Source organism: Pleurodeles waltl, chromosome 1_1 (assembly GCF_031143425.1).
Source record: "Pleurodeles waltl isolate 20211129_DDA chromosome 1_1, aPleWal1.hap1.20221129, whole genome shotgun sequence".
In the NCBI taxonomy this organism is placed as follows: domain Eukaryota; kingdom Metazoa; phylum Chordata; class Amphibia; order Caudata; family Salamandridae; genus Pleurodeles; species Pleurodeles waltl.
In genome coordinates this window covers 540,886,658-540,900,895 of record NC_090436.1, presented here as the reverse complement: position 1 = coordinate 540,900,895, position 14,238 = coordinate 540,886,658, and the positions used below count along the sequence as shown (strand labels likewise).

The following is a 14,238-nucleotide window of genomic DNA, read 5'->3' as shown; positions in this document are numbered from 1 at the left end:
CGTTAGCCATCAAGTGAGTCTAGTCAATGTGGGTCATGCATAGTTTAGAAAGGAAAGTGCACGTTTAAAATGCAGCTTTTGATTAGGCCTGGGTTTCACTTAAACGGATCATTAATTAAATGGATTTCATTTTTAATGAACTCTCCAGCACAGAGACAGACAAAACTCCACTCTGCTTTTAAGGCCCCAAACTGGCCTATGTATGGCATGAAAGTGTTCTGGGATTACACAGGGGAGATATTCAGTACTCATGAATTTGGCAAATACTACTGTGTATTTTTATGAGGTGCCTTCTAGTAGGTATTGAGCCGAAAAATAATTTAGCTGAGTGCCAATCCATTTTTATTAAAATTGAAAAATCTATCAACATTGTTGTTCAGACCTCAAATTCTAGTGAGCCATTTTTTTCTACTTGGACTGTGCATTATTTTATCTGTAGTATGTAGGGCAGGCTTGATTATCTTATGCCAAATGTAATGTTTATAACCTCCCTACCCTCCTCTTTCACCCACAGAGTGTGAAACAGAACATTTATGTTCAGAGTCATTTCTGTGTGCCTTAGGAACAGAATGTTGTTACTTATCCTCATTTATGTTTTGCTTTTTAGCTGTCCAAGGCTATCGTTTAACCAACACCGGGTATGATTATTTAGCCTTGAAAACGCTCTGTTCTCGTGAAGTTGTGAAATCTGTTGGCAACCAAATGGGCGTTGGCAAAGAATCAGGTAACTCAAAATTGTCATGCAGTGCACCTGAGAAAAATAAAATAAAAAACATGTCTTTTTTCAGGAAAGATTACACACTCGCCTTCCACAGAGTGACAAGTTCTCTAGTATGCAAACTGTTAACCTCCATCGGAGTGTGGTGTTAAAAACTGCTCTCTAATTTCTTTTGAGAGTTGTAATGATGACTCCATCTCTATAGGGTGAAATGTGAGGTACAGCATATTAATTTAGCTCCCAAAGTAGGGATTTTGAGAAGCTACATACAAAGTACTGGATTTGAATCAGTTAGGTATTGTTTATTTTCATTGCAGTAATAAATCAATTAATACACCTGAAGTGCTTTGTCATATGGGTCGCACGCTACACTGGAGTGACTGGTTTGAAATTTTAGTGTTGCCCCAGCAGGAAGAATGTTTGTTACTGACTGAGGTTTGCTGTTATTCTGAGGAGTCCGCAAAAGGGCAAATACAAAATAAATGCTACACAAAGGGTCATTAGGGACCCCTGAATGGCCCAGTAACCTACAGTCTACTTACTCCACGCCCTAATTGCCATACACGTTATAATTTTGTGATATTCTACACCACTTGGGATAGTGGAGAGCAAAAAACAATGGTACACCACATTTTCCAATTTTATCATTTATTTTTATTACCATTTGTAATATATGATAACAGTCTGGTTCTATAAATAGTGTAAAGTTTTTAATTTACATCAGAACTTAATACATCATTGTTTTACACACGATTGTGCATCTTAAACATTAGATCACAATTATATGATAAAGGATGGTGGCAAGTACAGAGGATACTCTTATTTCACAAATCATGTTTTTCATGGATGTTATCTTCTGCTTTATTAGAGGTTTCCAGACACACTATTTATATGCAAGAGAAAAACCAAAGATACATGACAAACGCATAACGACGTCAGTTAGGAATGATCTGCGTTAAAATCCTCTATAGCAGTGGTTCTCATCCTGTGGTCTGGGGACCCCTTGAGGTCCACAAAGCCTCCTAAGGGGGTCTGTGACTGCTTAGAAAATTAAATAATATTAACCGATTAATAAACTGGCTAAATGTACAATTACAAACATTAAAACGTACTGTAAATGTCAAAGAAATCTAAATTGTAGGATAAAAATTAAATTGGTATCCTCAGATTGATTTGTGGGAAGAGTGCATGTGCATCACACTGAATACAGTATGGAAGATTTGTGGCTTCAGTTTAAATTAAAAAAGCTCCAACTTTCATATTAAAAATGTTATTATTTAAAAAAAATAATCAAATAAAATGTGTTTGATTGAATGCTTGTTTCTGTATTGTTTTGTGGTTCAAATCATCGACAATGTTTAGGATGGGGTTCCTGGCTTCCAGTAATGATTCGGTCGGGGGGAGGGTCCTGTGATTCAAATAATGATTCGGTGGGGTTCCCCGGATTCCACTAATGATAAAGTAGGGGTCCACCGAAGTCAAATTGTCAAGAACCACTGCTCTATGGTAAATGCTCTTTAGAGTCCACGAACGAGCAACAGAGGGCAGGCAAATGCCAAGCATGTTCCAGATACAGGCAGCCCTTATTAATGATCTTAAGACTTAACCCTGGAGTAACAAAAGAGCAACCTACCATCAAGTACTAGATACTGGTATCATGACAGATGATCTGTATCACCCTTTTCCTCACATGTTCGGCACCTCCTCTCAGTCAGTGCTCCTGGAAAGAGTGAGGGGCAGACAAGATCACCCGAGGCGTCCTGTTGTAGGGCAGAGGGTAGGAGTACTTGGGAGGGAGGAATCAGCAGTCCCTGGGAGGAGTGTGCTGAAAAAATGTAAAAGTTTACATATTTAAGCTGATTCGCTTCAGAATAGTCTAATAATTGTTCATCAAAAAGTCTGTGACAAGATAAATCATGTACAGTCCTGTTTTTCATTAAGCAGTTTTCTTAACTTTGTTTCTTTCAGCAGTTTACCAAACTGCACATGCAGTAACTGTTATAAAATGTGATTTCTAAAATTGAAAGTTTTACTACTTGCATGAAGTTATGATCTATGCCTACACTTCAAATGTTTCTTCTTGCATTATCCCAAAAATGTATTTTGCAAGCTAGTAGTAGGCAATATCTTTTGTAATGTTCATTCACAAGTTATAAGGCTGAATGCACCTAATGTACTAATGTAAAAATTCTGCTGCTCCCTTTTTTTTCATTTAGACATTTACATTGTGGCAAATGATGAAGAGGAACAGCTTGCATTGAAGTTACACAGACTCGGGAGGACCTCCTTTCGAAACCTTAAAAATAAACGTGACTACCACAAGCACAGACGTAACATGTCATGGCTTTATTTATCACGCTTGGCTGCCATGAAGGAATTTGCGTACATGAAGGTATTCTACATTTATTTTATTAGAGCTTTATAAACGAGAGCTCTGGATTCTTTGCTTCTCAGATAGGGAATCCATTTCAGTGTGGTTGCTGGAAGAAAATAATTATCTAATTTTAATGGATTTCTTTCTCTTCAGAAGATAGTGGAAGGTTCTTACATAGTTCATTAGAAGGTTAAACAGTATCTTATTCACATGCAGCCTTTAACATTTTTTAGAACAGTTGTTTGGGCATCAAGCGGATGGCAAATTGCTCTTAGCGACCGGGCAGCTTTCTTGTAGCAGTGACATTTTTGTTCAAAGAGCAGTTGAGTGTTGCTGTTATAACTACTCCACCACTGATATTCTAATCTGAGCAAGATGTTTTAAGATTTAGATGCTCTATCATAAACCAAAGTGGCAAAGTTGGTTGTCATGATATCAGGATTTTCACTGTAAGCACGGTGTCAACAGACAGTTGAACACATGTGAAAAACTTGAAATTCCATCTCCGGGAAGGAAGCCTGAAAGTTTAATAGCTAGTGTTTTACCGATACACTTGGCCCTGGGATTTTAGGGAAGAGAGAAGTTTAACAAAAATGGATCGCAGCATGATCTGCTCAGGGTAAGCTGAAAATATAAACGATTTACATCATATCTATAGCAGAAGAGAATACTGGATCCAGTATGTGATATCCATATGTGTGAGTCCTTTGAGAAAGCTTCAACATATTTAATGACCTGATCAGATCTGTGATTTCAGGGCACTTGGGGAGTAGTTGGGTTAATTGAGCTGTGCATTAAAAGGACAAGAAACTGGGCAGTTGGAAATGCTAACTTCAAAAGGGGTGATAATGTATTAATCACAGTTACCAGAAGCTTTATGTCTTCACGTGATGGGAGGTGAGTTGGAAAGTGACTAAAGTGCTGATTTGAAATAAAAAGAAGACCAGTGCTTAAACCAACTCCACAATCTTGACAAAATATTTCCAAGCCAGGTAGTAATTTAATGGTGACTTGCTTTCTCTTTGAGTTGGTTCTTAGTCTACGTATCAAGTTGGTAGTCAGCCATTAAATTGTGAACTAAAAGGAAATGATTTGCCAGTGAGCAGGTGTTTAAATACATTGCTATGCTTTTGCTCAGCGTTTTGGCTTTTATGTTCCCAGGGCTGGAATTGAAGGTCTGGAGGTAGAAGATACCGGGCCTTATACAGTGGTATACAAAGAAGCAAGCATATAGGAGAATCTCAGAAGGGTATATCAAAAATACTTATTTATTGTCTTGTCTTTGGGTTGCATCTCCAGCTGATTTCATAACACGTGCCCAGAGGAGAGTTGACGGATTTGCAGTAAGCTCAGCAGCAATGGTGATTTCAAGGCCCAGCACACTAGGAGTCATGCTAGAAATGGGGCTGCTCTGCAGAAGCTGTTGAAAGAAAAACATACAAATATTGAAAAGAAAAGGCTAAACAGATGCTCAAGCAGCTGTGTACGAGGAGCACCACAACATACTCAGAAATGAAAACATGTTAAAATAAAAATAACTATTAAACCAAGGAAATAAAATGATAAAGGGATTGAACACATAAACTAACATATTTAAGCTAACACACCAAAAGGATAGCGATACAAGAAAAAAAAATGGTGCAAATTAAAGCTAAAAGTGCGGTTAAACAGTGACTTTGCAGCCTAGCTTCACTGTGAGCTTGTGATGTATTTTTATTGTAATGTATTTTTATATTTGCTAATAATCTTAGCCCTGTTTGACTAATCCAATCCGCACTTTCTTTAAAAAGTACATGAACAAAAGCTTGAAATTGGAAAAGTTGAATATAGATGGCAAGGGCTGGCCATGAAGTAACTTATAGGAGGGATCCTAAAACCATTGTCCATTCAAATACCCGGTGGGTTTTTTCAGACTTTTACAGCAAAATCCTGCTTGACACATTTGAGCCAGACACACGCCAGAAGATAAGCTCTAGTCGGACTTAAAAGTGAACCAACCGGTTTTGGAAAATAGAAAAAAACACGAGTTGGATAGGCAAAGGAGTTCTACAATCTTATTAGTTGTGATTACCAAAAAATCCCAGATATTGTATTCTAATGTATCACATACACTTCAGTGAAGCCAGAAGTACTAGAGCTATGTGGGGATCACGTGGAACACCTGAGTCTACCACCATTAATTTAAAAAGAATACTAATGTTTCAGATTTGAACTGTGATGTGCAATTGCATAAAATATACTTGAAATCCACTCTTTATATTTGTGGTTACCAACCATGGTTGATGGCTTGCAAGACTATTTTGCCACCTCATGTGTTGCAATAAGAAGGCAGACTGGAAACATGGTGCACCCAAAGGCTACAGCTATCCGTTGGCCTCTGTGCTCAACCTATGGCCGTGCCAAACGGGTTCTGTTGGCATGTTCATTGTGGGTAAAAATCTCCAGAGACCTCCAAAATACTGGCAAGCATGTCTAGCTCAAAATGGTTGTGTCTAAGCAAATCTTAGACAATCTACAAAAAAATCACAACTTCAGGTTGCTCTGTTGTTTTAAAAAATTAAGTGCCAAACCATTCTTGCAGGTTTATCTTAATATGCTATGGGCAAGCTCTCATGGGGTTTCCGAAACAAAGTGACAGGTGTGTTGCTCTTAGCAAAGTGCATTAATCCTTCACAGAGGACTTCTTGGCATCTTACCAGCATCTTCCACTTAATCTGAAATCAACAGATGTCTTCTATAGTGATTAATAGTTTTGAGCTTTGGGTTGAAATGTATTTCTAGACCATTGAATAGATGAATATTGAAGTTACAGTAACCATGATTGATAGCGCTCCCAGGTGGGTATTGACCAGTGTGGAGTCAGAGGGTCCTGAGGCGAACCAGAGAGACGTACTTCACCCCGGTCATTAACTGAATGAATGTGACTTCCCCCTTTGAAAATATTGCTGTTGTAAAAAGGATCCTTGAAATTCACAAAATTGTTTGTTAGGTGGTACGTTTTACTTGGGATTATTTAGGTGGAAAGATTTTCTTTATTGATGATGAGGCTGTCCATTTTTTTTTTTGTCATTGAAATGGATTGTGGAGAATGCTTGATTGTAAGTCAAAATATATATCATTTTGTGGGGGTAGCATACTAATTCGAAGAATTGTGCTGAATTCCAGGGCAGTCACTATGTGAAAAAAGTGTACCCTCTTAGGATTTGATGAACCATGTTTGTGAGAATATTGTTTTCTTTTGTGATTTTTCTCATGGAATGATGGCAAGTACTCCAGACGCTAACATAAGGACACACTTTCTATAAATTCAGAAATATTATTCTGAGCCCTGAGAGTAAAAATGTGGATATGATGCATAGTATGTACTTCCCACTAAAGCAGGGGCCTGTCAGTTGTCTTCTGCAGCATTCTACTGCCGCATCTCCATAGGGTTTCAATGAACTACTAGAGCACTGACGACATGTATTTGTAAGGAAGTGAAGTGCTCCTGAACAATATATTGCTGTAATAGAAGCTTTATAATCAAAATATTTTCCACTAGAGGAGACTGCACTAAATGAAAAAAGGATTCAATTCTGTCATAGAAATTACGGTTAGTGCTCTGAAACACTTGTCGGTAAGTTGATGCCCTAGTGGGCTGCTGTACTTTCACAGTAGACTTCAAGTGAACACTAAGTGCGAACATTCTATATATTTATGGCATAATGGATGCCATTTTACTTAATAGGAGATGTTCCGTTTAAAACTTTTCTATGGAGCGTGCAGAAATAAATGCCTTGCATTGTTGATGCAAATATGTAACCAGCTGGTTAAAATACGTGAGAGCAGTCATATTTAGCCAATTATTGCATAGTACATTTGAAAGGGCTATAACTAGTTAATGAAAGCGATCCCTATTCCAGCACCCCCTTTCCATATCTGTTTTCTCAGACTAACCTTCCTCTCTTTCCCCTTTTTAATACCTCCTTCATTTTAAAATACTAAAATTTTGGTTGATAAAGAACTTCTTTAATCTTCCAGTTAAATATGCAGCAGTAGATTTGTAGAGGTCCAGGAAGGTATTTGCAGGCTAATCTTATATTTAAAATGAACAGATTTGTGTTCATATGGCTGGTGAGTTGTTGTTTGGACATTTAATTTTTCTTTTACATTTTTCCACTTTCTTTTATCAGTAGTTGCATCCATCTGAAGAGGATGCACTGGCTTCAAAAATTATCTTTATTGCGAGTTAAATTTAAGTAAATGATACACATTTAAGAATGTATATTCATTGCCTATAAAATTCCAATTCAAATTGATGAATTAAAAATATGTTAAATTCAGTAACATTGTAAACTGGTCAGAACGTTGAGGCTGCTTATTTAAAACGTAGTCAAAACTGGCTTGGACTAAACAAAATGTGGAACGCTTTGAAAAATATAATACAAAAAAAAATGATTAGGTTGCTTTGGGGACTCACTCATTTCAGGAATTTGAAGTAGCTGAGATAAGAGGCATTTTCACGTGCACATTCCATCTTCTGCATAGGAAATTAGATGATTCCAAAAGTGTCTTCTCCAGTATGTCTCCTAGCATAGTACTTTCTGTGAGCTATGTGAACATTCTAGATCTTAATTAGAACTCTCAGATCTTGACAGGAAGCTGTTATGGGAAGAAGGTGTAGTAAAATGTGGGTTAATACAGTAATGAGGCTTGTCTTAGGTACTAGTGATGAATCTTTTGATTGATTTCAGCTGACAAGGAGCCAATCAAAATGCAGACTTTTTGGTAATGTAGAGCTCTATGATGTACAATTATTATCTCAACATTGGAATGTTGTGAGCTCTACTAAAGACAGTGAAGTGCTAAAATGGCTGGCACAGGCCTTCTGCTCCAACATTCCAATGCTTGTCTTTTTGTTTTTGCCCTGTCTTCTTTTAGAACATTATACCTTTTAATGGGCAGATAATTCTAATAGCATTATAGTCTTTCTACCTGGGGCTATACAAGTTGTTAAATGCCCTCTCCCTCGTTGTGGTCCCTCACCAAAGACTAGAGCCTGTAACAACCTTTATAGCACCCAACATCGGGCTATAATGCTTAAATTCTTCATATTAAAATAAATGATTTCAAGTAATTATTAGCATTCACCTTCTTGACACAAGGTGCAGCATTATGGGACACTGAGGACCAGGGTATGTAGTGTAAGGACAGGCTTGTAGAAGGTGTGTTATACATCATTTATAGTGCTTCCTTTCATGTCATAATGTTTCTTGAAATATGGCTACCAGGCCTACCCCCTTCTAGGGAGTAGCATTGCTATGGTATCGTGAGCAGCACTCTCTATTAGCCAAGTTTCAACAAGCTGGGGCAAGTCTAGGTCATGGTTGAACTCAGAATTTTCGTTGCAGTACAAATTTCCCAAGCACAAACTAGTAAAGCATAGGTGACATGATTGTAGTTCTCTGTCTCTCTCGCTGATATACCCAGATACGCACTTGGCACCAGTCATCACATGTTACACACTGAAAACCAAATACACATGTAGAAGCAGTTTAATTATAATTTATACAGAACATGTATTGTACTGGTGAGTCTCCCTTGGCTTTACTGGCAACCTTCTCTCTTTCTAACCACCGCTGTGGCATTCCTTTCTCCTGGTGGCCTGTCCTTACACCTGTGTTTCTTGTGATAACAGCACGGAAAGACTTCAGCCTCCAGGTCCATTGCTAACTGCAACTGCACCCGTGCCTTTGTCGTGCTAGGCCAAGCAGGTATGACACTCATCGCAAAGATACTGATGTCACCAGGCAAACTGCTCTCCTCTTCCTGACAGGTAGAGGAGGAAAGTATTTGGGTATTTGAGAGTTTTAGATCGAATAACACTGTGCCTGCAGAAGTCCATTACTTGATGACCGTGAAGAGGGGCTTCCCCTGGTAATCTCCAGCCCCTAATACTGATCAGAAGGACCCCTTCATTCAAATGGAAGAGTGCCTCCTTTCTAGAAGTAAACAAATATCTGGTAGAGACATCTAGTTGCAGATTCCTTACCTTAGAATTTTCCCCAGGGGTCAGTCTGGATCTGGAGATTTTTCTCGAGCAGTACCCCTGCACACCATTAGGTGGAGTCGATCAGCTCCACATCCATCGTCCGTGTCGCCTACGCCGGATATGACTTTGCGGGTCCTATATAGGCACCACCCTGGCGCGCTGACATTTCTTTTCTTTTCTTTTGCGCCATCCAGCGCTGATGTGAAGAAAGCTACCCCAAGTCACTTTTTTGACTGGCCTTTATCTACTTATTGCCAAAGTTTTTTTTGAGATGCTAACTCCTAGTGTGCCGAGGGTGTCTTCTAGGAAGACCAGGTTTAAGCTCTGCGGATTCTGTCATCTGGCTATGTCTGTGACAGATCCTCACCTCGTGTGAGTTTGGTGTTTGGAGTTCGTGCACGACCTTAACTCGTGCTTAGTGTCGAGCCATACGTCCAAAGTCTTTGAGGGAGTGGTCTCTAAAGCTGATGGTGGCTTGACTCTGGACAAGTTGAGGTCCCGGTAGAGAGAAAGGTCCCAGTAGCTGTCGTACAGTCCTCCATTGTCACCTACCCACTCCACGACCTCTGGACAATTGAGTAAGTTGAGGCACTAGAAGAAGTTGAAAAAAAGCTAAACGTTCTTCGACTTCACCTCAGACGACAAAACAAGGGAGTGGTAGGCTTCTTTCTAACTCTCCACCTGCGGATCTTGTGTCTGGGGTGACTCCACGCCTTGCCGAGTTTCTTGGAGCTGGGGCAACCCCAACCCAGCTAAAGGAGTTTTATGAGGCCATGCGTCTCACTTTTGGGCAGTCAGACACTGTTGGAGCACCTTCGGACCCCGCTGATTCAGAAGGGGCCCTTCTGGGTGAGCGCTGGCTGCATCGGCCTCCGCTCCGAAGGGCATCCATGGATCAATGCTTGGATCCGGGACAGTGTCGGTCGTACCACGTCGACCTTCGCCGATGCTCCCGGCGTCGCCTGTGCCCCCAGATGGGACTGTCCCCATCCTCATTGCCAACTCCTACACAGAACCCGATGGGTCGTTATATGATGCTGAGTCCAGCAACAACAGGAGCTGTGCCTTCTAGTTCAGATCCTGAACCTGTTTCTTATGGCCTAGGGTACGGTGAGGAAATGAAGGGGTCGCTGGACCCTTTGGAATACCAGCTCGAGTACCCTATGGACTGGCGTATGTGCTTGGATGAAGCCAGTGGACTGGACACCTTCCCGGATACTAACATGATTTCTCCTTATACCGTTACTACATATTTTATGGTGGTGCGAAGAGTAGCTGAGGTCCTGGACCTTCATCAGTCTTCGGTGGCAGTCAGGCCTAACCTCCTGACAGAGGTACTTCAGCCTGAAGCTTCATCCTCCAAACCACTGCTCTCCTTCAGCGAAGACCTTGCAGATATTGGGTACGTGGTCCAAACCCAGCACAGGGGCTCCTGTGAACCTCACAATCGTCCGCTGCCATCGCCCTGCTCTGGGCGACCCAAGTTTCTTTTGCAGCACCCCACCCCTGAGAGCTTGGTTATCAAAGCCTCCACCTCCCAGGGCGCGTTCCCTTCCGCACCCTCACAAAGGGAATCCAAGAGGTTGGACACACTTGGAAAGATGTTTTCTTCCCCCAATCTGGCATTGCGGTCCGTCAACACTGCATGTCTTTTAGGCTGTTATTCCCAAACCCTGTGGGATATGGTTGCGCAAGTGCTGCCTCAGGTCCTGGAGGAGGCCTGGGCTGTACTCGCCCAAGCAGTTGCTGATGGGAGAGATGCAGCATAGTTCACAATCCAATGTGGACTGGACACGACTGACTCACTGGGCAGGGTGGTTATATCAACAGTGGCCCTTAGACACCACACCTGGTTGAGGACATCTAACTTTCATGGGCGTGTCCAAGTCAATCTTATAAACATACCCTTTGATGGCATCTGTCTCTTTGGAGAAAAGCAGAATCTGTGCTCAATAGCTCCAAGGATTCTCGTGCTACCAGCAGGTCCTTTAGCCTTGCAGGGACCCATTGTCTCCCTCATTCTGCTTTTCACCCCTTTCATGGCTAGGGGGGCGGTGCAGACCATGTCCACTCTTGTCTAGCCACTGTGCCATGCGTGCTGCTTAGCCTCTGTGTGGCTGGAGATGTGGGATCTACTGATCTGATTTTGCTTTTCACCCCTTTGATGGTTACGTAAGGGGTGCACTACCATGTCCCTTCTCGTCTAGCCACTGTGCCACGCATGCTGCTCAGCCTCTGCGTGGCTGGAGATGTGGGATCCACCAATCTTGTGGATCAGAGAGCCAGTGGTTTGGCCAGTCCACCGCCCTCCCCTCTCCCTTTTTGCAGCTGCCTCCAAACCTTCTTAGTCTGACTCTTCCCCACCAGGGATCAGTTGGAAGCAGTATCCGCCATCACCTGCTCCGCTGGCAGTCCATCACGTCACACAGGTGGGTTTTGCAGATAGTTCAAAGGGGCTACTCCCTCCCCTTCAAGGCTACCCCTCCATCCATACCACCAATCTACGATTGGATGATGGAGGATCACTTAGCACTTCTCTGGGAGGAAGTTAAGACTCTTTTGGCCAAGGGAGCCATAAAGAGGTTTCCCATGCCAGAAGGTGGTTGTGACTGCTATTCCCGCTACTTTCTGGTACTTCCAAAAAAAAAAAAAGGGAAAGAAAAGGCTTCCGTCCTATCCTAGACCTTCGGACCCTCAATGTCTTCCTCAGGAAGGAGAAGTTCAAAATGCTCACTCTGGCTCAGGTTTTGTCTGACCTGGTCACAGGAGACTTGATGGTAGCGATGGACTTGCAGGATGCTTATTTACATATTCCTGTCCTGCTTGCCCACAGACGTTACTTGCGGTTCATGGTGGGCCACAAGCACTTTAAGTTCACCGTGCACCCCTTTGGCCTTACCACGGTGATGGCGGTGGTCGCAGCTCATCTACACAGGTCAGGACTTTCAGTCTTCCTCTCCTTGGATGTCTGGCTTTTGAAGGCGGGCTTGCTCCAGGCTGTCATCTCCCGTTTGCAGACTGTGGCAGACATCCTGCATTCACTGGGATTCACCATAAGCATGCCAAAGTCACATCTGACTACCTCTCAGACGTTACCTTTAATCTGAGCTGTTCTAGAAACAGTGCAGTTTCAGGCTTATCCTCCCACGCAGCCAGGATATTCAGGCTATAAAATTGATGTTTCAACCTATATCCAGGATTTCGTTGAGAATGACTCTGAGGTTGCTGGGCCTCATGCATTTTGTTGGTGAATCATGTCAGATGGCATATGCAGGCTCTTCAGTGGTACCTGAAGTGCCAGTGGGCACAACGTCGGGGGAATCTCTCCGACATGGTCCAGATGTCGGGGGTGGAGGAACACAGAATCTGCAGACGTGGCTATCAAACCACGATTGGGTCAGCGGCAGATCCCTCTCCCTTCCCCAACCAGAACGGACAGTAGTGACAGATGCATCCTGGGGTGGGGTGGCGATCTGGGAGAGGTGGAGATCCGAGACATCTTGTCTCTGGCTGAGTCCTGACTCCACATAAACCTGTTGGAGCTCCGTGCGATCAGACTAGCTTTGAAAGCATTTCTTCCCTCCCTGAAAAGAAAGGTAATGCAGGTGTTCACGGACAACACCACTGCCATGTGGTACTGCAGGAAGCAGGGCGGAGCGGGGCTGTGAATCCTTTGTCCGGAGGCTCGGCGCCTCTGGAAGTGTCTGGGACAACAGGGCATTTCCCTGGTGGTTTAACATCTGACAGGCTCTCTGAATGCCAGAGCAGACAAACCTGCATGGTGCACAGACAAGTCTGTTGACACCTCTCTGCCCCTCTCTCTGAGGTCTTGTTTATCCTTTCTCTGGCCTAGAAGGGCTCTGCTATGGACAGTCTAAAATATTATTGACCCGTTATTTCTGCGATCAACTGTCTTCGATTAAGTCTCCTATTGTTAATTGGTTCCTTAAAGGTGTTACTCATATGTTACCTCCATCTCCATTCATTATGCCAAATGGGATTTGAATTGGGTTCGGACATTCGTTATGTGCGCTCCCGTTGAGCCTGTCAACAGTTGTCCTCTTAGGCTTCTAACGTTAAAGACTGCCTTTCTTGTGGCCATTACATCTGCCCGCAGGGTGAGTGAGCTGCAGGCATTGTCATCTAAGCAACCCTACCTTCTCATCTAGCCTGACAAAATGGTGCTTTGCAGTAGGGTTTCCTTTCTTCCAAAGGTGGTCACGCCCTTTCATGACTTCATCACACCGGGGTGACGCCTATACAGGACGGCAACAAATGCAGATCTGATTGACACCTAACGATGCGCAGAGGTACTTCTCAAAAACAATCTCCAGATCTAGTCTGACTCCTGGGGAAAATTCTATGGTAAGGAATCTGCAACTAGATATTGCCTCTACCAGATAAGGCATTACCAAAGGTAAGTCATTTGTCCTATCATGGCTCTCCTAAGCTTTCTCTCACCCACAAAATATAAAATCGAATTAGATCCGAAGGAGACAACACTGACAACAGAAGGCCATTGCTTGGCAACATTTAGTCCCCCCAAAATTGACAAAGTAATGCCCTCTGCTAACTGACTGTTTGCTCACAAAAAAGTACATAACCTGGTGCTTTCTGCAGTCGACATATACTGCCTTTGAAACACTTGATTTTAATTTGTATCATAGTTGAAACACCTTTCCTGCTGTGATTCAGTATTGTATTGTATTCTGACTCTTCAAAACTACAAGTCAACCCTTGTTTCAAATCGGAGAGGTACTCTTTTCTAGGCATAGAAAGAGCTCTGAATTTGTTGATACCTAAACAGGATTTAACAAGGCCACAACCTGCATTGAGTGTGTCTATTGTGCATATGTTACTTTTGCTTTGATACAAATGACGACGACGATGATGATGATGATAGTGAAAACATTTCTCTCTGGCCTCATCGATTATTGATAACCAACAACTTAATGATTCTCTATACATTTAAATACATCATCAAATGTGATATGTTTCTTTACATAAATATACCGTGAATTGTTTAAGGACTTCAAAGTCTTGAGATCATTACTCATCTCATGTTGTCTGTCGTTCCCTCAATTAACGGAGGACTGCCGGCCAACACAAATGTTA

General features: G+C 42.2%; 1 protein-coding gene across 1 annotated transcript in view; it reads left to right on the top strand.

The window, feature by feature from the left end:
* Positions 1-14,238, top strand: part of RIOK2 (RIO kinase 2) — a 229,516-nt gene that overhangs the window by 38,503 nt on the left and 176,775 nt on the right. The window contains exons 3-4 of the mRNA XM_069225952.1: positions 608-724; positions 2,935-3,110. Coding sequence (XP_069082053.1) covers positions 608-724; positions 2,935-3,110 — 293 coding nt within the window. The remainder of the gene's footprint in view (positions 1-607; positions 725-2,934; positions 3,111-14,238) is intronic.